The following is a 26,828-nucleotide window of genomic DNA, read 5'->3' on the forward strand; positions in this document are numbered from 1 at the left end:
TGGCCATTTTATCCAGGGAAACTGGTTGCTATTGCTTGTAGATCAGTTGTAATAGCGGGAGATCTCCAGCCACCACCTGGAGGTTGGCAACCCTACCCATTGCAAACCACCTCTGCTTTTCTCTTGCCTGCAACTCCGGGGATTGTTATGCAAAGGCAGTCAATGGCAAACGACCTCTGCTCCTCTCTTGCCTAGACCTTGGGAGTTGCTATGCAGAGGGAGGCCATGGCAAACCACCTCTGCTTCTCTCTGGCCTGGAGCGCCCCATGCTTGGGGTCGCCATAGGATGGTTGCAACTGGGACAGCATATTCTTCTTCTTTCTTCCCGTTCAAGGAGAGGCCAGAGGGAGGGGGAATTTGGGAAACTCCCCGTGGAGCCTGGCCTATTGGGGTGTGTGCGAAAGAGAGGAGGAGGAGGGGGGGTGTATTTTCCAACTCTTCTCTGGCTCTGGAGCTCCGGATCAATTATTTTTTTTAATATATATATATTTATTATTTTTCAATAATTGCTACACATCTCATTTGACAATACATCCTCCATACCAATCTTTTTTTTAAAAAAAATATTTTTATTGGTTTCTAGTATTAAATAGGAATACAGGAAAGGAAAAGAGGGTAGGGGAAAACATTAACAAGGAAGTACATATTTTTACCCCCTTAACAAGGTTCAAATTGTCCTTATTAACATAATATATTTAATTGTCAACTTCACTTTTATAACATTTGTAAGGTTTTATTATTGTTTTTTGGTTTCAATATATTCATAGAAGATGTGCCATTCGTCTTTATTTGATTTTTGAGCGCCTGTTTGTAATAGTTCTGTTAAGCGGGCCATTGTTATAAATTCATATGCTTTATCAATCCAGAGTGCGATTTTTGGTGTTGTTTCTGCTTTTCCACAGAGAGGCTATATACCAATCTCTGACTCGATAAAAAAATGAAAAAAATTATTAGGCGCATGTCTTCAGTATTAAATACAATTAATAATTCCGGATCAATTATTCATTGCACAGAAGCGGGGGGGGGGGGAGAGAGAGCGAGAGAGAGAGAGCGAGCGAAGGGGGCCCGAAGTGCTGATGTCAGTCCGGAGGGCAGAAGCCCCGTGCGGCGCGAGCCGGGCTGCTGCAACGGCCGCCGCTCGCGCTGCTGCAGAGAGACGCTCTCCCTCCTCTCCCGCTCCCTCGCCGGCGGAGCACAAGGGTGCAGCATGCAGCCTGGCTCCCGTGCCTCTGCCAGCCGCCTCCTCAGCAGCAGCGGCAGCGGCAGCGGCCAGGCCGAGAGCGCAGGGCCGAGGAGGGCGCGCCATGGCCGGCGGGGCGGGCAGGGGCCGCGGCGCCTGGTGGCTGCTGGTGCTGGCGGCCGCGTGCCTGCTGCAGCGCGCCCAGGGCCGGAAGGCGCTCCGCTGCCCCGGCGCGTGCAGCTGCACCAAGGAGTCCATCATCTGCGTGGGCTCGGCCGGCGTGCCGCGCATCGTCCCCACTGACATCGGCTCCTTGTAAGTGCGCGCGGCCCCTCCGCTCCAGGGAGCTCCGCAGGGAGGGAGGGAGGAAGGAGGGAGAGGGGGTGGGGGGTGCGCCCCCTCCCCATTTTCGGGGAGGGGGGATTAACTTCAGGGTGCTGGGCTGGTATTGGTTTTTTTTTTTTTTTAATATATAAATCAAACTTTCTTCACTGCCTTCTCCATCCCCAGCAGTGGGCAGCATAATTGCGGTGTCTGGGGCTCTCTATGCTCTAGCAGCGCATTGGGGCTGGGCTTGGGGAGGGGGGTGGTTTGGTCTCAAAGATATAGATATAGATAGCTTTTAAGCATGGGAGGGCTGGAAGAGACAGCTGTCCAGAAAAGTAAGGTTTGGGGAAATGGGTCAACCCCCCCCCCTCCGTTAAAACTCAACGAATTAGCAAAATGTAGCCGATGACCATGTTTTAAGTCCTTTGGAGTCAAAGAATCGTTTACATCTGGATGATTAATTATCTGGCACTAACTACCTTGGCACCAAGAGGGGTCAGACTCCTGCAACTTGAGAGTTACTTAACTGTATTTGGAGAAGAAGGATTTAAAAACAAAAACAAAACAAAAAAAAACAGCCCTGCACCCCTTTAAAACCAGCTAAGCTTTAAAATCCTGCATCAAGCTGGCAATCTTTTTTTCCATCCATCCATCAAATACAAAGAGGCGAACAAAGCAATTAATCTTTTGCCGTTTGGGAGAAAGGAGGTTGAAATGCCCAGTGAAGGGTGGTTACAGTGGACAGAGAGCATGCAGGGGCACCCACTGGGGGAGGGGAATGACATCTGTAGTCAATAAGAAAAGGTGAGGAATGATTCTTGTAGGTTATCCGGGCTGTGTAACCGTGGTCTTGGAATTTTCTTTCCTGACGTTTCGCCAGCAACTGTGGCAGGCATCTTCAGAGGAGTAACACTGAAGGACAGTGTCTCTCTGAAGATGCCTGCCACAGTTGCTGGCGAAACGTCAGGAAAGAAAATTCCAAGACCACGGTTACACAGCCCGGATAACCTACAAGAACCGATGAACTCTGACCGTGAAAGCCTTCGACAATATGGTGAGGAATGATCTTTACTGGGAGAGGAAATGGCAAAGCTCTTTCACACAGGTGAGGATGGTGCAGTCAGCAATGTGATTGGTTCCTCTGGATTTTTTTCCTGCTTTGTTTCCCCGCCCCCAGGAGCTTGGTCAATGGAACCTTTTCCGAAATCAGAGAAAGAATGTTTTCTCATCTGCCTTCCCTCCAGTTGCTGTAAGTATTGCGTGATTATAAATTAAGAGGGATGATTCAGGTTCATCCCAGAGTGGAACCGTGGTGGGATTTCAGAACAGCTCTTTTCAGGTCACACGCCGGTCCCCTTTTGGTGCCTCACGCTCAAATGCAAAATGTGTTAAGTTCTCTATCCAGAGAAAACCTGAGAGGATGGTCCCAACCCAAAACCGGATTGGTGGGTCAAATAAAAAAGGTGAGAAACTTTAGAAGGAAAGGCTCAGTTTGTGCTTACTCCGTTGGAATCCCACTGAGAACAACCTGGTTTGCTGGCCAGAAATTTGTCAAGCGATTTCTGTAATGCCCATCAGATCGTATGGGGCAGTGGGACCGACCCACCACAAGGATCCATGGTGTTTGACATTTTTAAAAGGTTTTTTTCATGCTTAGATGTTCAGTCCAAGCTTTGCAATATGGATTATGAATTTGTTAACTGCTAAATCCAGAAGTCAAATCCAAGAAGCCAAGAACACACACCTTTTATTAGGATGCAACCCAATGATACATAACAGTGCTTCTCCAGATCTCTTCTTCAGAATGGACATTATAGAAACTTGTTTGAAATGGGTTTGGGGAAGGGAGTTTATGCAGTCGCAACACTGGTCTGTCTTGTTATGCATGCTGTCTTTCTCTAGCATGTCTGTATAGCAATCTCTCCTTCACAGCCCTGGTCCAATAGAAGCCCTTCATTGATCGTGGAAAGTTCTTCATTTCCAGGTTATTCTTGTGGCCCTGGTCACTCTCATTCTCCAGCCAGCGTGGTGTTGTGTTAAGAGCGCTGGGATTCCAATCTGGAGAACCAGGTTTGTTTCCCCGCTCCTCCAACATGAAGCCTGCTAGGTGACCTTGGGCCAGTCACAGTTCTCCCCAAACTCACTCAGCCCCACCAACCTCACAAGGTGCCTGTTTGGGGGGCGAGAGGGAAGGTGGTTGTAAGCTGCTTTGAGACTCCTTCAAGGTAGAGAAAAGAGGGTTATGAAAACTAATTCTTCTAATATGGAGAACTGGCTTTGATTCCCCACTCCTCAACATGAAGCCTGCTGGGTGACCTTGGGCTAGTCACAGTTCTCTCCGGACTCTCTCAATCCCACCTACCTCACAAGAAGTCTGTTGTGGGGAGGGGAAAGAAAGTTGGTTGTAAGCAGGTTTGAGACTCCTTAACAGGTAGAGAAAATTGGGGTATAAAAACCAACTCTTCTTCCTCTGCTTCCTTCTCCTCATCACAGACCAGGGTATGGTCCTGACTCTTTGGGCCTTGATTTTTGTCAGAAAAGGGGCAACTGCCTCCCACATTCGCATGAATGTGTGAAAGCCATATACCTCCCATAGCCTAAATTGGAATGCCCATCAAAAGCAGTGTCCAACAGAATTAAACCTGGGGCTGGAGCTAGTCAATTTTTTCCATACCAAAGGGGGCAAATCTATCCCTGGGGCTATTCAGGTTTTCAACTTAAAAATCATTCCAATTGTCCTTTTTGGTGTTGCCATTTGGATAACTGTTGTCAGTGAATCCATAGATCGTCCATTGCTTCAGTTTTTACGAAAACTCTTAAATGCCCCTCGATGTGTTGCTGGTGTTACCCTTCGCTCCAAGTTTTGCCAAATGTCGCTCGAAGCCAGGGCGTGGTTGGCTGCCTTTAAGTTACAACTTAAGGTGCACTTTAGCACCGAGGGGCTCCTAGCTTCTCTGAAGCACAACCCTTTTAAATCCTCATGGGGAAAAATCTTAGATGAGAAATTCTCATTGTTGGGCTTCTCGCAGGATAAGTTATTAGATCTTGGGAAAACTGAAGCCTTCACCAAAATTAAAAAGCGCATTAAAGAACTTGATTATAACAGCACTACTTTTGGTGCTTGCCATGTTTATGCATCCCAGTTCTTCAGAATACCACTACCACGCGGTTTGCCCGCTTATACTAATTATCTGACAACTCCTCGTCTTTCTAGAGCCTTCTGTTTAGCTAGACTGAATGCTAACCCCTCTATGGTTATGCAGGGCAGGATTTTGAATATGCCATACCCAGACAGGACCTGTCCTTGCTCTTCTGGCTCTATCGATTCATTAGCTCGTGCCCTCTTGGAATGCCGCTTTTATGAGAAACTTCGATCACGTCATATCGCTCCCCTTTTAACATATAAATCTAATGCCTCTGTCTCTGACATAATGCCTTTTTTATTAAGTGACAGGGATCCCAAGGCTACATTGTCAGTGGCAAGATTTATTTCAGTCCTTATATCCCTCAAACATTAGATTTACACTGCTCAAGATCAATGGATCAAGGAGCTTCTAAGGGATAAATGAAGGAAAGCCATATGCCGAGCCAGGCCTTTGGTCTATTAAGGGGCTGTGGCTCAGTGGTAGAGCATCTGCTTGACATGCAGAAGGTCCCAGGTTCAATCCCCGGCATCTCCAGTTAAAGAAACTAGGCAAGCAGGTGATGTGAAAGACCTCAGCCTTAGACCCTGGAGAGCCGATACCAGCCTGAGTAGACAATACTGACTTTGATGGACCAAGGGTCTGATTCAATATAAGGCAGCTTCATGTGTGTTCATGTGCTCTTGTTTCTTTGACTGTCGGCAGCTCTCCAGGATCTCGCAGGGGTTTTTCATTTCATCTGATACTTCTAGCTGGAGGTGCTGGGGATTGAACCAGAGATTTTCTGCATGCAAAGCAGATGCTATTCCATTGAGCCAGGGCCTCACCCATTTGGAGAGGAGGCAAGGGGAAAGCCCTCTTGAGAACAAAACAGCTGTCCCCAGTACTAGAATTTCCATTCAGTTTTGTCTTTTGATAACTTTGACCAAATTCAGCAGCATTCCTCTCTCTAACAACTAATACAGATGACTCGGCAATAGAGATGCCAGCCTCCAGGTGGGACCAGGGGATCCCCTGGAATTACAGCTCATCTCCAGACTACAGAGATCAGTTCCCCTGGAGGAAATGGTTGCTTTGGAGGGTGGACCGTATGGTGTTGTACCGCACTTAGGTCCCTGTCCACCCCGGAATCCATCCCCAAATCTCCAGGAGTTTCCCAGCCTGGGTCTGGCAACCCTACCTCCCCTCCGCTGGTGGCTAGAGTAGACCCAGTTGAAAGCAGGACACTTCTACTTCTCCCCCCCCACACACACACAAACACAGCTGACTCTCTTGGATCAGTTGGGTCAGCTGTAATTGTGCATCAACACAGTGAGTTTCCAGAACTGCAGTTATCATACAACAGTTGAAGAAATTATATATTGAAGTGAAAGTAATGAACCGTAAAAATGTGTGGAAATTTAACATCTGGCCTCTACCAGACTGAACTGATCATTTTCCCTTGGGCTATTTAGAAATTATGGCTGACTTTGATGCATTAGTACTCATACAGTGCGGTCCTGTTCAGAGTTACTCCAGTCTAGGACCATTGATGTCAACTCAGTGGGAGCAAGAGAGCCACAGGGATCTCTGACGTTTGGTGTTCTTCTTTCAAGATCCATGCTTGAATATGCAGCACAGTTTGTCATTTTGCATAGGAGCACACTGTTAGATTGGATTTCACTAAAATTAGCTGCATACAATATCTACTTTTTGTAATCTGTAGTTGCAGTAATGTTTACATTTTCATTTGTGATAACCATTTTTGGGGGGAGTTGGGAATAACAAAATCTTGTAATTAAAAAAAATCAATGTGGCGCATTGTGGGCTGCAAGCATCCACTTGGGCTGATGATGTCATCAGTGTGCTCTGGCACACAGGTTGTGGACAAGGTTTGTGAGGCCATATAGAACCAGCGAGACCTGCTGGAAACTCATATAGGTTGCAGAAAGAATTTCCCAATAGTTTGTGCAACTAGGCTTTCTAGCTCTAGATATTCCTACCGGTTTGGAGATGTAGCCTGGGGAGGGTAGCATTTGGGGAGAGGAGGTAACTCAACGAGATATAATGCCATAGAGCCCACCTTCCAAAGTAAAAAAGGAGGAAACCTCTGAACGTCAAAAACAACGGGTGCAAAGTACAATAGGTCCAAAAAATGAAGCATCAACATGCCAAAAAGTATATAATTCAAAAATTCACTATTTCCGCTTGTTTGATAAAGGTAGTCCCCTGTGCAAGCACTGGGTCATTACTAACCTGTGGGGTGATGTCACATCCCAGCGTTTACTAGGCAGACTGTGTTTATGGAGTGGTTTGCCATGGCCTTCCCCAGTTGTCTACACTTTACCCCCAGCAAGCTGGGCATTCATCTTACTGACCTGGGAAGGATGGAAGGCTGAGACAACCTTTAGCCGGCTACCTGAAACCGAGTTCTATCGGGATCGAACTCAGGTTGTGAACAGAGCGTTTGACTGCAGTACTGCAGCTTACCACTCTGCGCCACAGGACTGTTAGAAATCAGCTTGTTAGAAATCCATAAATTTAGATGAGCTTTCTTATTGGCAAGGTGTAATGCCTTAGACTCAGCCGAGATGCAAGGGAGATACAATAAAATTATTGCAGAAGAACGCAATTGCCCATTTCAACCTAATGAAGTACACTCCCTAGCCCACATTGTTTTAGCATGTTCATGAAATAATATTGCACGAAATAAATATATCACTCCCTCTGTTATTATCTGCTATCAAGTAGATCAGTGAATTGCAACTTTTCTCTTTATAGTGTCAAGAAAAGATTAATCTTCATTTCTCCCTTTTTAAAAGTGTGAAATGGCAGATGAAAGGCCAATAGATGTTAAATCTAGGGAAAGGGAAATTCAAAAATTGCAAAATGTAATAAAAATGCAAAGAATTATTGTTGTAATTAAAAATGCACCAAGTTATATCATAATATGTCCAAGTCAAAATGGCAACAAATAGGAACACTATCAAAAGATTTACAAGTCCAATATAGCAATTAACAATTTCAATTCAAATATTGTGTACAACTTCAGTGTGGCAGTTCTATAAAACAGTTTACAAGCTGGAGAAGCACACGCAACAAAGAACAACTGACAGGATGCCGGCTAAGTTCCTGTTTCGACGTACGCACCTTCATCAGTCATGAACGACCTCGCACTGGTTGATTTGGAAGCCAGAAAATCAAGAGCAAATTCATAATATGTAGTGCGATGTAACTTCAGAAGACTCCTAACCACTTTTCCACAGAAGATTGTAAATATAATCCTACCAGCTACCCTCCCTCTACCCTGTCCCCCAACATAGCCCATCAACAAAAGTCCGACCCATTTCCTGAAAACTACCAATCCCCTTTAAACCTGGGGGGAATGTTCGAAGAGTCAGTAACAGTCATTTAGTGGCCTTGGAGCCTTGACAGAGCAGGTGGGAAGGAGGGAATTGGAGCAAAAAGCAGCTAAACAGCCATTTTCCTTCAGACAGGGCTTAGCTGCCAATGTAGGGATGCCAGCCTCCAGGTGGGACCTGGGGGATCCCCTGGAATTACAGCTCATTCCCAGACTACAGAGATCAGTTCTTATGGAGAAAATGGATGCTTTGGAGGGGGGACTCTGTGGCATTGTACCCCACGGAGGTCCTTGTCCTCCCCAGGCTCTATCCCCAAATCTCCAGGGGTTTCCTAACCTGGAGTTGGCAACTCAACCCCCCACCCCCACCCCCGGCTTTTGGCCAGGAAGGACCTGGCCTCCCGACAACAGTGGGCCAGGTTAGGGAATCCTTTGTCTCCGGAAAAAGCATTAGTCTGGGGCTTCCACACATGCTGAATAAAGCACTTTCAATCCAATTTGCAGCTGGATTTTACTGTGAAATGGCAAAATTCGCATGCTAATGATTGTTAAAATGCATTGAAAGTGGAATGAAAGTGCATTATTCAGCATGGGTGAAAGCATCCTCAGTGTCTGTCTTCGGGGAAAGAGGGCTGGTAGCCTGTGGTGTTCCGGGGACACTATTATTTATGTTATTATTTATTTGACTTCTGCCCCTAGGTTGCGGCTGAATGATTAGTTCTTATTCTTCAGTCATCCAAGGTTGAGTTTTCGTTTAAAGGCCCTCTGGTCCCTGAGCCCAGTCATTTGTAATTTTTCTCACAAAGGACAGCCTGGCCGTTATTCTTTCACTTTCCTCAGAATACATTTTTTAAAAAATAGATTTGACGGTGTCTAATGTCTTCAGCCCGGCTGAAGCTGCAAGTGACGTTTCTACATACTTTCAAGCCTCAGAGGTCTCACTAAGCCTTTAACCCTTTTGAGGGAAATAAATAAAAGTTGGTTGTTTTTAGTTTACTTCAGGTTCTGCTGTGTTATAGATCAGACGGGGGACCTGAGGTAGGAGAAGGTAATAAGAGGCCTAAAACGCCATTATGCCTCAGTGAGAAAGTATTGAATAAGCTCTTATAGATTGCTTCACAAGTCACAGCGTTCACACTGTAAGCATCCGCACTCACCAAAATAAATGTATTTGACCACTCTGGATGGTTTTTAGATTAAATGAGGAAGGGTGAGGGTGGTGATTGGAAATGAACATCCAGAACATGCTACCTCATTTATAAAACATCCATCTCAGGGCTTTGAGTCCGCAATTGTTCTACAGCAGGTGGAGAACTTCAGCTTCCTCAACCAAGCCAAGAATAAGGAAGATGTGTGTGGAAAGTGCTGTCAAGTCGCAGCCGACTTACAGCAACCCAGTAGGGTTTTCATTTCATTAACCTTTATTGGCATACCAAAGACAGAGATAGAAAAAACAACAACAAAATACCTCCAAAGGGCAATACATATAAGTTACAGTCAGGTTAATAAAACTTTTCTTGTTCTTTAAGAACTCCTGTAAGAAATTCAGCCACGGTAGCAGTAATTTTGGGATCATGGTCACTCAAAAGAAATTTGCATTTCACTTCATTACTCCTGTATGTCTTGTACTGGAGCAAAGTAGATAGCAGTTTATCCCGCAGAGTCACATAGAAGGGGCAATCTAAAAGGATGTGGTCAATTGTATCTAACAAGTTTAAACCGCATGTGCATAGGCGTTCATGTCTAGGGATCTGGAGGTACAGTAGGGTTTTCAAGGAAAGAGACTAACAGAGGTGGTTTGCCATAGCATTCATCTGCATAGCGATCCTGGTGTTCCTTGGGGGCCTCCCATCCAAGTACTAGCCAGGGCTGACCCCGCTTAGCTTCTGAGATCTGGTGAGATCAGGCTAGCCTGGGCTATCAAGGTCAGAGCGATAAGGAAAGTGCCACCTAGTAAATTGTCTTTCCTCTGAGCTGAGGAGAAGATCCTAACTAATGGCCTGTCTAACTAATGGGGCTGTCCCCGAACATTTGTTGTATACCTTTGTTGATGCTGATCAGTTGCCCCTCCCTTAGGAGTTTTGTGGGCAGAAATAATGTTTGCTAAATTGGACTCAGGATGTGGAATGGTATGGTATAGCCTGATCTTGTGCAGATCTTGGAAGCAAGCAGGGTTGGTTCTTGGAAGGGGAAAGCCACCAAGGAAAGCTCTGCAGAGGAAGGCAATGGTAAGAAAACCCTTTGCTGGGGTTCTTCACAAGTCTAGTTGCGACAGGGTGGCACATACATACTTAAATTGGACTCTTGGACAGGCTGTGTTCTTTTGGCAGTGTCTTTCTAGCCCAGTAGTCTGGCCTTCTACAGCCCAGTGTGGCTAGGCTCTTAACAGTGACTTCTACCACCTTCCCTTGTCCAATAACATTACGGCCCCTTTCAAACTGCCCTTATAATCCAGTTGAGCAGCGTGGTGCTAATGGATATTTGGGGTAATTCAGACACAACCGGATTGGCTCCCGGCTGCTCAAGTTTTTTTTAAAAAAATACCTGTTCAGACAAAGGCGCTTGCATCCCATCAGCATCGAGGGGCTCTGCTGCTTTTTATGAAAACAGCTTTCTCCCGTTTTCAGTTCTTCCATGTGCTTCTGAATCACTCCAGTGTGCTGTTTGAACTGTCTGGAGCTCTTCCAAAAGGACCTCTTTTTCCCCTTGTCTTTTTTGGCTGTGTGTTCTTTTCCTGCTTTTAAAAAAACCCCTAAGATGAGTGCTATAGCACCATAGCAATTCAATGCTATATTACTAGCATTCGGATGTGTTGGATTGCTGTGGTGCTATAGCGCTCATTTTAGAACATAAAAAAAGCTGAAAAAGAATGTGCCACCAAAAAAGGCTGGAAAACAATAGAGGTGTTTTTTGAACTGGCTTCCTCAGGTCCATCAAGTCTGGCAGTCTGTTCACACAGTGGCCAGCCAGGGGCCTCTAGAAAGCCTACAAACAAGACAACTGCAGCAGAATTATCCTGCCTGTGTTCCAAGGCACCCAATATAATAGGAATGCTCTTCTGCTCCTGGAGAGAATAGCTGTGCATCATGACTAGTATCCATTTTTACCTTCGAATAGAAGTAGGATTCTTGCCTCTCCTATGGCCTTCCAAGAACTATAGCTAAAGGGATAGCTTTCTAAGAACAGTCACATTAGTGGGGAGTCCCTCCTGGTCCCTGGTAATCCAAGTACCAAGCAGGAGAATGTTGAATGCCTAGATATCACTTAATGCAGCAACTACAACTTGGATGGACAAGAGATGAGCCTTGCTCAGTTCTTCTGCACTCAGTGAACTTCCTAAGGGTAATTCCTCACTGACCATACAATAAATTGTATAGCCCCCCTTAACGTTTGTATTTTCCCCCCATAGACTGCTGAATGCTAACTCATTCACTATAATACGGGATGATGCCTTTGGTGGTCTTTTTCATCTAGAGTACTTGTAAGTTTATTCTTTTTTGTGTATTAAATGAAGATGTTTCAAATGCATTACGTTAATCTGATGGTTTAGCACTACCTGGTCCTTGGAAAGAGAATAACTCAGTCCTGATTGCTGTTCAGAGATTCATGTTCCTTTATCTGGATGGCATTGTACATTGTTACTTATGGGGGCAAGGAGTTGTGCGAGCAATAGATATCTCTGGTTTCCAGCTCAAACTGTAACTTGCAAACCAGGAACAAGTGCTATTCAGTAAAAGGGAAATACTGAGCCTCCTAGTAAGCGTTTGCCTGTTTATTGGAATGTCCAATAAAGAGCCAGAGTGATGTAGTGGTTAAGAGCAGTGGACTCTAATCTGGTGAACCAGGTTGGTTTCCCCTCTCCTACACATGAATTCTGCTGGGTGACCTTGGGCTAGTCACAGTTCTCTCTGAACTCTCTCAGCCTCACCTACCTCACAAGGTGTCTGTTGTGGGGAGAGGAAGGGAAGGAGATGGTAAGCCGGTTTGATTCTCCTTAAAAGGTAGAGAAAATCTGCATATAAAAACCAACTCATCTTCTTCTCCTTCTACCTCACAAGGTGCCTGTTGTGGGGAGAGGACGGGAAGGTTATTGTAAGTCGGTTTGGGACTCCTTAAATGTAGAGAAAATCAGGGTATAAAAACCAGCTCTTCTTCTTCTACAAGGGAAATCTAAAACACAGGTCCGTTCATGTTCCTGCTTTGTTCTTCAAGTTATAACTTACGAAGTGTCCTTTGGTACCAGTGTGCCATATGGATCCTTACAAGATTGCAGAACTGGCAACTTACTTCTCAAATGGATTAGTCTGTGGTTATTTTATGTTGAAAAATAATGGCTGGAGTCCAGAGCCCCTTCCAGATGGCCCACATATCCCAAGACGGTATCAGATTGTCTTTCCCAATTTCCCCCGACGCCATCCGTGCCATACCTCATGCTGTTTTTGAAACAGAGGCATAGTTAAAAGCAGATGGTGGCATGGTGGGTGAATCTACTGTTCCAAGAATAGAAGACAATCCCACTGGACACGCTCAAGGCTTCAGAGAACCTAAAGTAACTCTCTGGATCCAAGCCAATGGGCTAATGATCAGGAACTGGGGTGAAATTGGTGATCTCATTCCAGATGTGATGTAATATGTTTGAATCCAATGGAACCTTTTAAGTCTAATGAAATGGGCTCTTGATCATCTTGAAAAACTGAATGAGAATAAGTTAAGTGAAGGGGTTTCCCTGAAAAATGGAATGCGTGACCATAACTATTTTTTTTCATGTCTTCGGTTGCCTTCTTGTGGATGCTTTTTTCTTTAGTGCCACAAGATTAATGACGAAATGAGTTGATGCAGCCTTGGCCCCCATTCTTTGCACTCCATAAAGCTGTCACTGGTGCTTACTGAGAAAGAAAGACGGAAACATGATCCAGCCAAATTTAAGCACTTTCATATCCCAGTTGATTTTAGAAAGGAAGTTCAGCACATGCTTAAACTTCTCCCATTGAAATAAGTAGGACTACTTGACTTCAGCTGGAATGGGATCTACTTTTGTATTTCTATTACATTATTGGTTCTAAAAATTATTTTACCACTGTTATAAAAGTTGTTACCCTGAATGCTGAAGAGCATTGTTATAAACGTTTTGGTAAATGTAAATAATTTAATGTATTAAATAATCCGATGAGCTCCTAAATGATTGCATTCAGCCGTTGGGCCAAACTGCAATGAAACTCCAGCTGGGATTTAGACTCCCAGTTTGCGAGAGGTTAACAAATGCCAGCTCAGCCAGGAGCCTACTGTAGTTTGTCTGAAAGCTGGAAATAGAGTTGCCAGCCCCCTGAGAGCAGAAAACATTCAAAATCCCAAAGTAGGGCCAGATCCAGGGCTGCCAGTTCATTTATATATTAACTTGCTTGCTACGTTCATACCCTGCCTTTCTGCCCTATTTATCTTCACACTAACCCTGTAAGGTAGGCTAGGCTGATTGGCCTAAAGACCCCCAGCAGAGTGAGGATTCAAACCTATGTCTCCCAGACCATAGTCTAGCAGTGCTCTAACAGCTACACCAGACTGGCTCAGTTGTTGTGAAATTGGGAGCCGCTCCCATGGTGAACATAGGCTGTATTGCCACTCTGGGGTAAGATTGCTTCAGGACTGGATGATGATCCTGGAAGGGGCTGTGGCTCAGTGGTAGAGCATCTGCTTGGCACACAGAAGGTCCCAGGTTCAATCCCCGGCATCTCCAGTTAAAGGGACTAGGCAAGGAGGTGATGGGGAAGACCTCAGCCTGAGACCCTGGAGAGCTGCTGCCAGTCTGAGTAGACAAAACTGACTTTGATGCACCGAGGGTCTGATTCAGTATAAGGCAGCTTCTTGTGTTCATGTGAGCCGTCAGACACTGCTCAGAAGTAGGGTTGCCAACCTACAGGTGGTGGCTGGAGATCTCCCACTATTACAACTGATCTCCAGGCGACAAGAGATGAGTTCCCCACTAGAGAAAATGGCTGCTTCACAAGGCGGACTGTATGGCATCACCTCCCCGCTGACTGCCCTCTCTCCCCAAACTCTGCCTTCCCCTGGCTCCACCCCCCAAATCTCCAGGAATTTTCCAACCCAGAGTTGGCAACCCTAGTAAGGAGCATGTATGGAGAGGCTTGTGTTAATGAAATCACAGACCTTTGGAGCCAGGAGAAAGGGGAAAGCGCTGTTTCGGTAGTAGCTTGGGTAGGGTTGCCCGCCTCCAGGTAGGGGCTGGAGATCTCCCAGGTTACAACTGAACTCTAGACAACAGAGAGCAGTTTCCATGGAGAAAATAGCTGCTTTGAAGGGTGGACTCTGTGGCATTTCACCCTGCTGAGGTCCCACCCGTCTCTAAGCCCTGAAATCCCCAGGCTCCACCCTAGGGTTTTTAGGTTCCTCTTTGCCACCGGCAGGAGGTTTTTGGGGCGGAGCCTGAGGAGGGTGGGGTTTGGGGAGGGGACGGACTTCAATGCCATAGAGACCAATTGCCAAAGTGGCCATTTTCTCCAGGTGAACTGATTTGTATCGGCTGGAGATCAGTTGTAATAGCAGGAGATCTCCAGCTAGTACCTGGAGGCTGGCAACCCTACTCCACCGGGAGTTGGCACCCTTACGTCACATTTTGCATCAGAATTCTGTTGTTCCTTTCTCTCCTAACCTTTCCCAGTTACCTGTTTCTGTAGTTTTGATGCTTCCACAGTTCTGATACTTTGTCTGTGAGAATTAAAAACATAAAATAAAAACGAGTCAAGCAGTTCTGTACAGCCACTGTACCTCTGTGTGCCCAGATCTTAAATTTGTATACACTGAGCAAAAGTCTGCCCTTAATGTATATGTTTTTTTTCTCTCCGAAACAAATCTTTCTGTATAGATTTATTGAAGGAAACAAAATAGAAACCATTTCAAGAAATGCATTTCGCGGCCTTCGAGATCTGACCCACCTGTAAGTCTTCAATGCTAATTTGAATTTTTTTCCTGTCTTGTATCAGATTTGCTTTTACATATAAGTAGAACACGAGCGCACCTCATGTACACTAGGCAAAACCCTGAATGGAATCTGGCTTCCTTGATCTGGAATCTTACAGTTTGATGAACCAAAGCAATGTAGCCCTCATTGATGCAGAGATGTTTATTATGAATGTGAATCAAATCTTCCTTGAACGGGGAAAGGTGATGGATTTGAAAACTGTGCTAACCTCATAGCACATTCAGATTGCAACTCTGTCATTTTTTAAATAGTCTCACATAAGCATGGATCAGCCCCAGAGCAATGCATAGGGTTGCCAGCCTCCAGGTGGTGGCTGGAGATCTCCCTCTATTACAACTGATCTCCAGGCGACAGAGATCAGTTCACCTGGAGAAAATGGCCGCTTTGGCAATTGGACTCTATGGCAGTGAAGTCCTGCCCCTCTCCAAACCCTACACTCCTCAGGCTCCGCCCCAAAAATCACCAGGTATTTCCCAACTCGGAACTGGCATCCCTACCCAGAAATGACATCACCTCTTCCCCAAACTCTGACTTCCCCAGAAAGTGCCCCCCAAATTTCCTGGCATTTGCTGAGGTAGTGTTGGGAATCCTAGCTGGAGGAAGGCTTCAAACTTTGCTTAGTGCGTGTTTCAATTTGTTGTTTTAGTCTGTCAGAAAGCCATTCCACCATTGTAGGGGGAAGGAGTATTGCGAAGGGTCCATGTGGTCGTGGTGCTTGAACACTGAGGGTGGGTTTAGGCCTGGGGAACCCCACCTGGTTCGCAACCAGTATTACTGCCAGGAAGGGGCTCAGCTCATCCTTGGCCTTTCTCTTCTGGAGTTCCTTGTCTCAGTTCACCAAAAGCAGCTTTTGTATCATTTTCATTGCTGTCACTCTTTCCCAGATGTTGATATCTCCAGCCAGTATAATGTTTGCTTCAGCTAATAATCTGTCAGTAAGTCTCCCCGAGTCCTGTTGCCCACCTAGAGTTGCTGACCTTCATGTGAGGCCTGGAGATATCCCGGAATAATAACTGATCTCCAGACTACAGGAGTGAGTTTCCCTTGAGAAGATGGCTGCTTTGGAGGGTGGACTCTGGCATTATGTCCCACTGAGGTCCTTACACTCCCCAAACCCCCCTTCCAGCCCCAAATCTGCAGGAATTTCCCAAACCAGGACAACCCTACGCCCACATGTCTAACATGTAGGGTTGCCAACCTCCACATCGTAGCTGGAGATCTCCCACTATTATAACTGATCACCAGACGACAGAGATCATCAGTTCACCTGGAGAAAATGTCCACTTTGGAGAGTGGACTATATGGCATTATACCCCATTGAATTCTCCCCCTCCCCAAACCCCACCCTCCTCAGGCTCCACTCCCAAAATCTCCAGGTATTTCCCGACCCGGAGCTGACAGCCCTACGTATTAGACACGTGGTATGCTCTGAGGACTGGACAAAGTGTATTCGTGGCCACTGTTGGGGGGGTTCTGGGTGGTGGCCCCCTCTTCCACGCAGTCATCAAATGACAAATAGGCTTGTGGGAACCATCAGTTGGTGACTTGCGCATTTCCTCTCCCCCCACCCTGCCACCTGAATAACAAAAACAGATTGACTGGTGTTCTTATGAAGTCAGTGTATTGTGGATTGCCTTTAACTGTAAAAGGTTTTATTAATTTCCTTCATAATCCTATTACTCCTTGTCAGCACTGGAAATTGGGCGGTGGCCAACTGTTAACATTAGCTAAGTGTTGCTGTATTTAGTTATTATCGCCTCTTCTACTATTTTAACACCTGACTTTACTTTTCCAGTTCTTTGGCCAACAATCAGATTAAAGCTCTGCCAAGGGACGTCTTTGGCGATTTAGATTCTCTGATTGAACTGTAAGTAAAGCCAACAAAGATCTTGTTTGTCTTTTCTAAAAACTGCCAGCCTGTTTTCTGTGGGTTTTAAAACCAGAGATTCAGATTTTTGTGTGTGAGATTATTGTTCCTGGAACTGGTACTAAAATTAACATTTGGGCCAATATTTACTGTCTGGCAGGCCTGATTCTAGGCAGGTGTTAAACATTCAGCAGCACCTCCTGAAATCAGTGGGTTTAGGGACGCCTAAAATGAACTGTTGGTGATTGGTACAGTGGGATGCCTTCCATTTTCTTTGCTAATAAATCCCTATAATGATGCTTACCATGTTGTGATAGACATCTCACCCACAACCTGTATTAATTCTTCTCTGTGAATGCTTTCTCTAACATGGAACCTCCATGTCTAGAGGCGGTGTACCTAAAGAGCCCTGTGGCGCAGAGTGGTAAGCTGCAGTACTGCAGTCAAAAGCTCTGCTCACAACCTGAGTTCGATCCTGACGGGAGTCAGTTTCAGGTAGCCAGCTTGAGGTTGACTCAGACTTCCATCCTTCTGAGGTCGGTAAAATGAGTACCCAGCTTGCTGAGGGTAAAGTGTAGACGACTAGGAAAGGCACTGGCAAACCACCCCGTAACCATAGACTGCCTAGTAAACGTTGGGATGTGACGTCACCTCATGGGTCAAGAATGACCCGGTGCTTGCACCTTTACTTTCCTCTGAATACTGGACAGATACAGGGATGGATGGGACAGAGATGTCCATCAACCTGTAATGGGTCAACTGTATATACACATATTTGCAAGTTGGATCTGGGCCACTTGGAAAGGGGAAAGGAGATTTAACCCTTCTGTCTCCACTTGGTTTTGCTAATCACAGTCAAGCTTCCTGTGCTATTATTAGCACTGTTAAGGAAAAAAAGATGTGTGCTTTAAAAACCAGTCCAAACTATATATCACATGGAGTTTCAAGTTACTTTCTTCCACATTGGGTTTTTTCCTAATCAGAAGCAGTTTTGGCAGGCTGCTGCTTTCCCTTGAGTCATTTTCCAGTTCACATTCATCCCCCCGCCCCGATGTGTATGTTGATATGTAATTCTGAGCCCACAAATAGCAGGAAGGGAAAAGATTAAATAGCCCCGCCCCAAGCAACCAGCTTCCTTCGTACTCTTCTTCTCTTAAGAAGAAGAACTACTTCCCCCAGCTGCTTTTCTGTTAAATAAGAGCCCTGACTGTGTCAAGTGAAGAATAGCCTTCTGCTCCGGCTTTGCAGGCAGCTCATAAAGAATTTGCTTGTAAAGTGTACATGCGGTGCTGAGTAATCTCCGCACTTCCTGACTCTGCGCTGGCACAGCAGTTGCCATGCCCTAGTTTAAGTTTTTACTGGGCAAGGCATGCCAGAGAGTAGATATTGTACCAAAAGCGACTTGACTAGATTCGTACATTGAGGAAAGCTTCTTTTTAAAGGATATAAATATAACAGGCAGGAAGGGGAGGGAGGCTCAGTGGTAGAGCATCTGCTTGTGGCATGCAGAAGGTTCCAGGTTCAGTCCCCGGCATCTTCAGTTAAAGGGACTAGGCAAGGAGGTGATGTGAAAGATCTCTACCTGAGACCCTGGAGAGCTGCTATTCATTTCGTTGGGCCACATGTAGGATCAAGGCCACATGTAGGATCATGTAGGATCAAGGACAGGTTGACCAGAATCAATTTTAAATTGTACATTGGGGGGGGGGGGATGACATGGAAATTTAATTAATCTTTGACTTTGATTCAACAACAACCTTTTCAAATCTGTCTGTTTTCTTGTGTGTCTTTTTAGAGATTTAAGGGGAAATAAATTTGAGTGTGACTGCAAAGCCAAGTGGCTGTTTTTATGGTTAAAGATGACAAATTCCACTGTTTCTGATGTCCTGTGTATTGGTCCAGCAGAATTTCAGGACAAGAAGTTAAATGATGTCTCCAGTTTTGATGACGAATGCACCACTACAGGTAAATTGGAAAGTGTATTTCGTTGCCAATGAATATCGAATACTGTCCTTTTTCTCCAGGCTTTGGTGTGCTACCATGTCTCATTTTTAAATTATTCTTTACAAGAGCACTGATTGAGAAGCCATTGTGCAATATCTTAATTAAGAAGGCTGATAAAATATCCCATCAATCTCCACCTGCTGCCTCCTTTTTCTGAAGCTGCTCTGTGGTTTAGGCTTCTTTAAGAATCCACCTTGATCCTTGTGGACAAAGCAAAGTCAAGTCTAGTCAAGGTGAAGGACAGAATTAAAAGTTACAGACAGCATGCTTCATTCTCCCTGATATCTCTATGAGCATGTACCTGTATCATTATGTTACCACATTGTGTATTGTCTTGCCCCTTTGCTGATGGCAGCCAAGGTGTGGAGAGGAGATGGGGAAACAGTGTGACAACATCGAGTCGCGTGGTGAGATTCACTTGGAGGATGAGAGGAGAACGAGATAGATGTTGTTTTGGTCAGCCGTTGTTTCCCGTAATGTTTAGTGCTACCCTATGTTTTCTGTTTTAACATACATGCCGGAATACCAAGAAAAGAGGCACAGGCATACTGTAAAGGCAGCCCAAACTTTGCTGACGAAGAGGCAAGCCACATCTAGAACTGAACTATGGCTTTTCTCTCTGGCAACGGAGACTCCTGCAGAAAAATGGGAGATCTTCCTCTGGGCACAATTCTTTCCTCCAACTCATGCCTGTTCTTTGGATCCCAGTCATCATTTTTTAGGTCTCCCCCCCATGCTCTATTCTTGTGTTACAGCAGGCAGACGAAGGGGTTGCTTCAAGAACGTAAGATGAATTCTGGTGAACAGAACCATAACTAGCTTAAGGCAAGAAGATACAATTGTGCCCCTTATACTTTCATAGTAGTTATTTTGCTAAAAAGGTAGATACGTAAATAACAAGGGTAATAATAACACAACATGTATTTTAGTCATGATATAGTTTGTGCCGCTCAGCTTTGGTCGTTTATGCATGGGAGTTTTACCTGAGGTTCGTTGATCTCTGGACCCACACTTTCCTGTTGGGAATCTATGCACCAGCAGTCTCCAAGCTCAGATCAAGACCCCACCCCTTTAAATGCTGCTTTGTAATTGGCTTATTTTGTAGAGCTTACTGTGAGAAAAAACTCCCCCCCCCCAAAACCCAGTTGCCGCATAAAAAAGCATTTTAGGAACAAAAAACAAAAAAACGGAGCAATTTGAAAGGAGGGGTGAGGAGAAATCCAAGCCTCAGTTTTAAAAAGCCTTTCTTCTGCTCAGAAAGAGCTCCGAGAAAGCAGGAAGCATTTGAATCCCTGCTTCTTTACCCGTTGCTTTGTAATTGGCTGTGAGAGAAACCAAGTTTGCATGTCCCTCGCTTTGCCGTATGCATGGGGATTTCACCCGGGCTGAGCTCAGGGGAGAGGGAAGAATTGGGTTAACAGAAGGAAGGGAAGTCCTGGCATTTGTGAGGGCTGGCAGCAAGGTCATCTCTAATGGAGGGGAAACTCATGCATAACTCCAAGGAACAACCGAGACAGACTGGGGGCAAATGTGAGTGAAAGTACCCATGCATAAACGACCTTTGTGTGCTCAAGGCAAGCCTTGCCCTTGTTACACCTCTGCTGCTGAATCAGATGAGTGGTCTGTCTATTTTTTTAATTTTATTAAATTTGTACCCCGTCGTCACTCCCCAGCCAAAGCCGCACTCAGGACGGCTAACAACATATAAACAATACAAGTTCTGTTAAATACAATAAAATCCCCCTCAATAAAACCGGGAAACTATCCAAAAACTTTAAAGCCAATAAATAACTAATAAATGGCGCTCATATATTAAAACCGCTGTGGCTCTCAAGCAGCCAGGGTCCCCAATTCCACCAAGAATATGACTATAGTAGAGAAAAGGGGTGGGGGGAGTCCAGCCCAGATATAAAACCATAACTGTCCTCAACTGTGGGCCTGGTGGAACAACTCTGTTTTGCAGGCCCTGCGGAATTGTTTAAGATCCTGCAGGGCCCTGGTCTCATTCGAAAGGGAGTTCCACCAGGCTAGGGCCAGGGTCGAGAAAGCCCTGGCCCTGATCTAGGACAGCCGGACACTCTTTGGGCCGGGATCCTGTCTCGCACAGTGGCCAACTAGTTCCTTTGGAGGGTCAACAACAGTGCATAGAGGCCTTCCCCTCCTAGTACTAGGGTTGCCAACCTCCAGGTGGTAGCTGGAGATCTGCTATTACAACTGATCTCCAGCTGATAGAGATCAGTTCACCTGGATAAAATGGCTGCTTTGGCAATTGGACCCTATGGCATTGAAGCCCCCCTCTCCAAACCCTGCCCTCCTCAGGCTCCGCCCCCAAAAACTCCAGGCATTTCCCAACCTGGAGCTGGCAATCCTACTTAGCACTGGTATCCAGAGGGCTTTACTGCCTCTAAACATGGAGGTTCCCCTGCATCATAAATGGGCTTGGAAGGGTGTAATGCTGCTGAGGATTGCACTGTTAATGTAGTGTAGGGGATAAAAGCATACTCTGAGCTGAAATGTCTTCAGTTCAGATCTCACCCCACCTCATACTGGGTGGTGATGGTTTCCTTAGGCATGCCAGACCACTTCCTATCTCCGGTATGGGGTTAATAATGCTGGCCTGTCGACAAGATTGCTGTGTTGTTGTAATGCTTGCTGAGAATGTAGAATTGTGTGTGTTAAGTGCCGTCAAGTTGCTTCCAACTCATGGCGACCCTATGAATTAATGTCCTTCTAAATGCCCTATCATTAACAGCCTTGCTCAGCTCTTGCAAACTGAGGGCCGTGGCCTCCTTTATATTCCATCCATCTTATCTTGGGTTTTTCACTTTTCCTGCTGCCTTTAACTTTTCTTAGCATTATTGTCTTTTCCAGTAACTCTTGTCTTGTCATAATGTGACTAAAGTATGATAGCCTCAGTTCAGTCATTTTAGCTTCTAAAGACAGTTTAGGCTTGATTCTAGAACCCACTGATTTGTCTTTTCGGCGGTCCAGGGTATCCATAACACCACATTTCAAATGAACCAACTTTCTTCCGGTCAGCTTTCTTCATTGTCCAACTTTCACACCCATACATAGTAATGGGGGATGCTGTGAAATGCATTAACTTGACATTGGTCGCCAGCGACACATCCTTACCCTTAAAAATCTTTTCTAGCTCCTTCATGGCTGCCCTTCCCAGTCTCAATCTCCATCTGATTTCTTGGCTGCAGTCTCCCTTTTGGTTAATGATGGAGCCAAGGAATAGAAAGTCTTGAACGATTTTGGTTTCCTCATTGTCAACCTAAAAGTTGAGTAATTCCCCAATAGTGATTATTTTTGTCTTCTTGATGTTCAGCTGTAGTCCTGCTTTGGCACTTTCTGCTTAACCCTAAATATATAAAAAAGAAATATTATTATTGACATTTATCTTGGGTGCTTTACCCTGTAAAGAGTAGATTGGAAGTTTCAAAGGGGCAGCCTGTGCAACCAAAGGTTTTTAGAAAGATACAGTCAGGGGGACGTGAAGGAAACCGATTTGCTACTTGAGCTGAACAACAGTGAAGTGGAAAAAAGAGGAAAGCTGGTGATTCAGAATGGATAAATTGAGCAAAATATGTTCCAGCTTTCGAAACAGCAGCAGAAGAAGGAAAATGCTGAGAAAGCAAGAGCAATGCCGTTGGCGAAGGGATGATCTTGTGGCCATCCTCTAGGAGGGAGATAAAATGCTTCAAAAAGCATTACAGTAGTGCGATCTGGAATTCTTGAGAGTCCATGTGTGAAACGAATTGCTGAGATTCCTTCACCTTCTCCTGACTTCTGTCACTTTGGAACAAGCTGGGTGTATCATTTAATCTCTCCTTTGGCTTTCACTACGTACTGGATAGAATATATTCTTGCACAAGTGTTCTGTTCAGAATTTCTCGCTCTAAAGCACATTGTCCATAGGAAGGCTGGCAGGAGAGGGAAAGAGGGCCTGGAACACCTGATCCTTGAACATTACAGTGTGCAACAGTGGAATAATTTGTCACTTAGCATGCTTCCGGAGAGTTAAGGAACTACGATGGCAAGAAGACCCACAACTTTAAAAAAAGGTCTGTCCCAACTATGTCAGTTGGGATGGGGTGTGTTTTATAGTGGAAAAGGGGGACACTATGTTCTGTTCACCTGCTACTTTCTGCCTGTAGTCCCCAAGGTACACTTCTTCCTGAGGTAACCAGCCGCAAAGGAGGGCTGGACTTCTGTACCTTCAGCGTTTGCACAGAACTGGGAAATTCATCTGGGCATTTTTCTTTGCTCTTGGGTGATAAACAGAATCAGCATTTTCAGCTCTCTGGCCCATTTTAAACTCCATCTTGCAATACAGGACCTACTCTTAATTTTTTATTTCTTGCCTGTCTTAGGCCTGTATTCAGGCTTCATGAACAAATGAACCAAAGTATATTTATTTATTTACAAAATTTATATCCCTCCTCTCTGCCCTCAGAAGGGCCACCAAAGCAGCTAACAATTTAAACATACATGATAAAATCCCACTTTTAAAACCATTAAAATCAACCCCACACATACATAATTAAAACAAATTAAAAACAGAGTTAAAATGCATACAGAGACATAGAAACAGCAATTAAAATATTGTTCAGGAAGGACATATCTCTAAGGTATCTCCAGATGAAACCAAGAAGTCTTCATCAGCTGAGGGAAGATGGCAACAGAAGGAGACAGACAAATCTCCCAGGGCAGAGAATTCTAGGGGTTTGGTGCCATGACCGAGAAGGCCCTCTCCTGGGTTGCCACCCGCCTAATCAGAAGGTGGGGGAACCCAAAGCAGGGCCACCAAAGAGGACCATAGTGGTCAGATGGGTTCATAAGAGAGTAGTCCTTCAGGTATGTTGGTCCCAAACCATATAGGGCTTGAAAGTCCTATATGACAATTTCTGCAGTTCCTTTGTGATTTCTTGTCAAATGGTATCTGTATAGGTTTCCAACACAATGAACTTTTAAACTCTTGTTAAGTGCCGGCTCTAAAGATGACAACATTTATAAGTGGAGATCTTTCATTCTTGGTTCCTGGGTTCTGTATAAGAAAGTGGTGTCCCCCCCCCACCCCCGATATCATGCTTCCATCTGAGCATCCATTTCTTAAATTCCTTTCCCATCACATTTAGTTGACTGTTGTATTGTTCTGTTATTTTTATTTGTTATTTTTAGTATTTTCATACTTTTCCTGATTTGTGTCAGCCACTGCATAATAAATTATTATTAACCGTTGGAAAAATGCATTTCAAAATCATTAACTGGCTGCAAAGTGCTCTCCTTTAAACTTAACATGAATCCTTTCCCTTCCTGAAGCCCACCGCTTATATCCTACTTTAGAGCTCGCTGGTGTGTTTTTTTAACCAAATACAGGGTTATAAACCCATCTTGCACAATTGTTTTCATAAATGTTAAAATATTTACCCCATAACTCAGAATTTACTTGACATGTTTCAAAGTAATACAGTTTTTACCTTTGGGAAAGGAATTTCTTAGTCAGGAATTACTGAAGGGAACTTGGGTCAGAACTTCCACTCACCAGTAGCACTTCCATCTTGTCGAGATGAAGCTTCAGCTAGCCCGCATCCACTCCAAAACTGACCCCAGGGATAAGTTCAGGGTTTCTACTGCCTCCCTGGTGGAAACAGATGAATCAGTAAGCGTTATCCACATATTGGGGACAACCTAGCCCAAATCTCCAGATGACCTCACCCAGCTGTTTCATGTAGATGTTAAAGAGCATAGGGGACAAGAGGGAACCTTGCGGGACCCTACGGGCCAAGTGGCTGAGCTGCAGTTTCCCAGCACCACCTTCTGAAACCTACCCTTCCAAGTAGTACCAGAACCATCACAGAACGGTGTCTCCCAACCCCAGCCCAGGTATAGCAGTCCAGAAGGATACCAGAAGGGAGGACCCAGCAACTCTCCTGTGTTCTGACCCATCGCAGCAAATCATGGCTTAGCAGGATGACCAAATACAGCCTTAGCGTGAAAAATACTTTTCAGAAATATTAACAGGTTTCTCTGTAATATCAATATCCCCTCTCAATTTCTTCATGTTTTCAACACAGAATCATTTGTAAAAAAATAATAATTAATGTGTGTTTTCAGATTTTGTAGTTCATCAGATTTTACCCTACCAGTCAGTTTCTGTGGACAGCTTCCATTCAAAGAACGATGTGTACGTAGCCATTGCACAGCCCAGCATGGAAAATTGCATGGTGCTAGAATGGGATCACATTGAGAAGAACTTCAGGAGCTACGATAATATTACTGGTAAAAAACGAATGTATATATCTCATTTGTTTTCAGTGCTTACTACTTCATTTTGGCATATTTGAATGCACATGCCAGAAAAATCGCTTCACCTTGAAATGATGGCCCCTAACGATCTCTGCAAAAAATTTAGTTGGAGTCATTGGCTCAATAAAAACTAGCGTATTTCAAATCTCTAGCAAAAGGTTATCATTATGATAAATCTTAAAAGAACAGGGGGCTGCCCCAGACACTGGAGAAGAGAGGGGCCATGACAAAAAAGTAAATTTGAAAACCTAATATGAAATCATCCCCATTTTTTGTAAAAATCCTCCATACGTTTCAAAGAGAATCCTCCACATGTTGCACAGAGAAATCTATTAAAATGTATAAATCAGATAACGTTACATTTAAGAGCACATTAAAATAGTATTGCCTAAGAATAAACAATGTTCTCCTGAAACCTTAAAAGGGCACAAAACCTCATCAGGTTAAAATTGAGCACAAAGTAAAAAACTATTTAAAATACATCAAACAGCCCCTTCCTGAGCTCTGAGGCTGAAAGAGGTCAGGAGGTGCACAAGTGTACCGCCAATGATGGCATGGACGCTGGCGTTGGGGCGCTCACACTGGCCTCCCTGGACTGCAGCAGCAGCATGGCCCTGGGACACCAGCTTGGCCTCCCGCTGGCGTCCTGCCAGTGCAAGTGCTCACGCCATCATCCTGGGGGGCGTTCCGGGGGTGGAGCTGCCAGTACGTAGCTTCTTAACCCCTTCCAGCCTGGGAACACTCCCCTATGCCTCAGCAGTGCTGCGCCAGGACATTTCTCTATGGGGCTTCCCCCCACCCCCATTATTTATTTTTACAGTTTAAAAGCCCTTTCTCCTGCTCGTGGCAGCCTCCAATCCTCTTTGGAGGATTTGTGCCTGTGCGCCGCTAGGCTCAGAAATGGGTTGTTTGTCTCCAAACAACAAACTATAGCTACAGAAACATTAATGTGCATTAATGTGGATATACTAAAAAGGTGTTTCTTGTTTTCTTTAAAACCTTGTTTCTACTCTTTAGAAAGAGAAGCTCTTACTATGCACAAGTCTATTGCCAATTCCACATGTCTTTTACAGCAGTTTGCCATATGTAGGTTGTGTGGAATTGCTATTTTCACGTCCAATGCTTGGATCCTGTACCTTTCTTCTGTTTGCACCGGGCTGCACATGCAGTCCTGCATTGTAGAGCAGATTCCTTCTGTGTTTCTCACTTTCTGTTCGTTGTGAGATGCTCATCTGGTGTGAACAGAGAATGAATCGTGCTGGAAGACGGCCCGTGCCATCCACTGCAGTACTGGGAAAGTGGAAGAGAGTCATAGAATTCAAGCCAATGCATTTTAATGACACATTTTTTGGGTAGCTATTAATTCTTAAAGGTACATCCATTTTACATGGTATATGAAATTTTTATTTTTGGGGGGAATAATTTTTTTGCCCCTTTAAACGTTTAGGACTATATCATTTATTCTTAAGTAATACTGTTTTATGGGTCTCCTAAATGCAGCTTTATCTGACATGACGTATTTTTGTAAATCCCTCCAAAAAGGATTTTTGAAACACATCGTGGATATTTTCAATGTACTTCTGATTGAAAAAAGGAACCTACATATTATATTTCTAAATCACATCTTTGGGGGATTTCTCATTAGGATGAACAAACAA

General features: G+C 44.7%; 1 protein-coding gene and 1 non-coding gene across 2 annotated transcripts in view; both read left to right on the forward strand.

Annotated features, from left to right (window-relative positions):
* Window positions 1-1,422: 1,422 nt before the first annotated feature.
* Window positions 1,423-26,828, forward strand: part of LGI2 (leucine rich repeat LGI family member 2) — a 28,071-nt gene continuing 2,665 nt past the window's right edge. The window contains exons 1-6 of the mRNA XM_056855579.1: window positions 1,423-1,495; window positions 2,685-2,756; window positions 11,400-11,471; window positions 16,780-16,851; window positions 18,647-18,816; window positions 24,979-25,143. Of these exons, the coding sequence (XP_056711557.1) occupies window positions 2,725-2,756; window positions 11,400-11,471; window positions 16,780-16,851; window positions 18,647-18,816; window positions 24,979-25,143 (511 nt within the window). The 5' untranslated portion in view covers window positions 1,423-1,495; window positions 2,685-2,724. The remainder of the gene's footprint in view (window positions 1,496-2,684; window positions 2,757-11,399; window positions 11,472-16,779; window positions 16,852-18,646; window positions 18,817-24,978; window positions 25,144-26,828) is intronic.
* Window positions 5,116-5,187, forward strand: TRNAV-GAC (transfer RNA valine (anticodon GAC)). Its single transcript has one exon. It is a non-coding gene; the product is annotated as a tRNA-Val (tRNA).

The sequence above is a fragment of the Euleptes europaea genome, chromosome 9 (assembly GCF_029931775.1).
Source record: "Euleptes europaea isolate rEulEur1 chromosome 9, rEulEur1.hap1, whole genome shotgun sequence".
NCBI lineage: Eukaryota > Metazoa > Chordata > Lepidosauria > Squamata > Sphaerodactylidae > Euleptes > Euleptes europaea.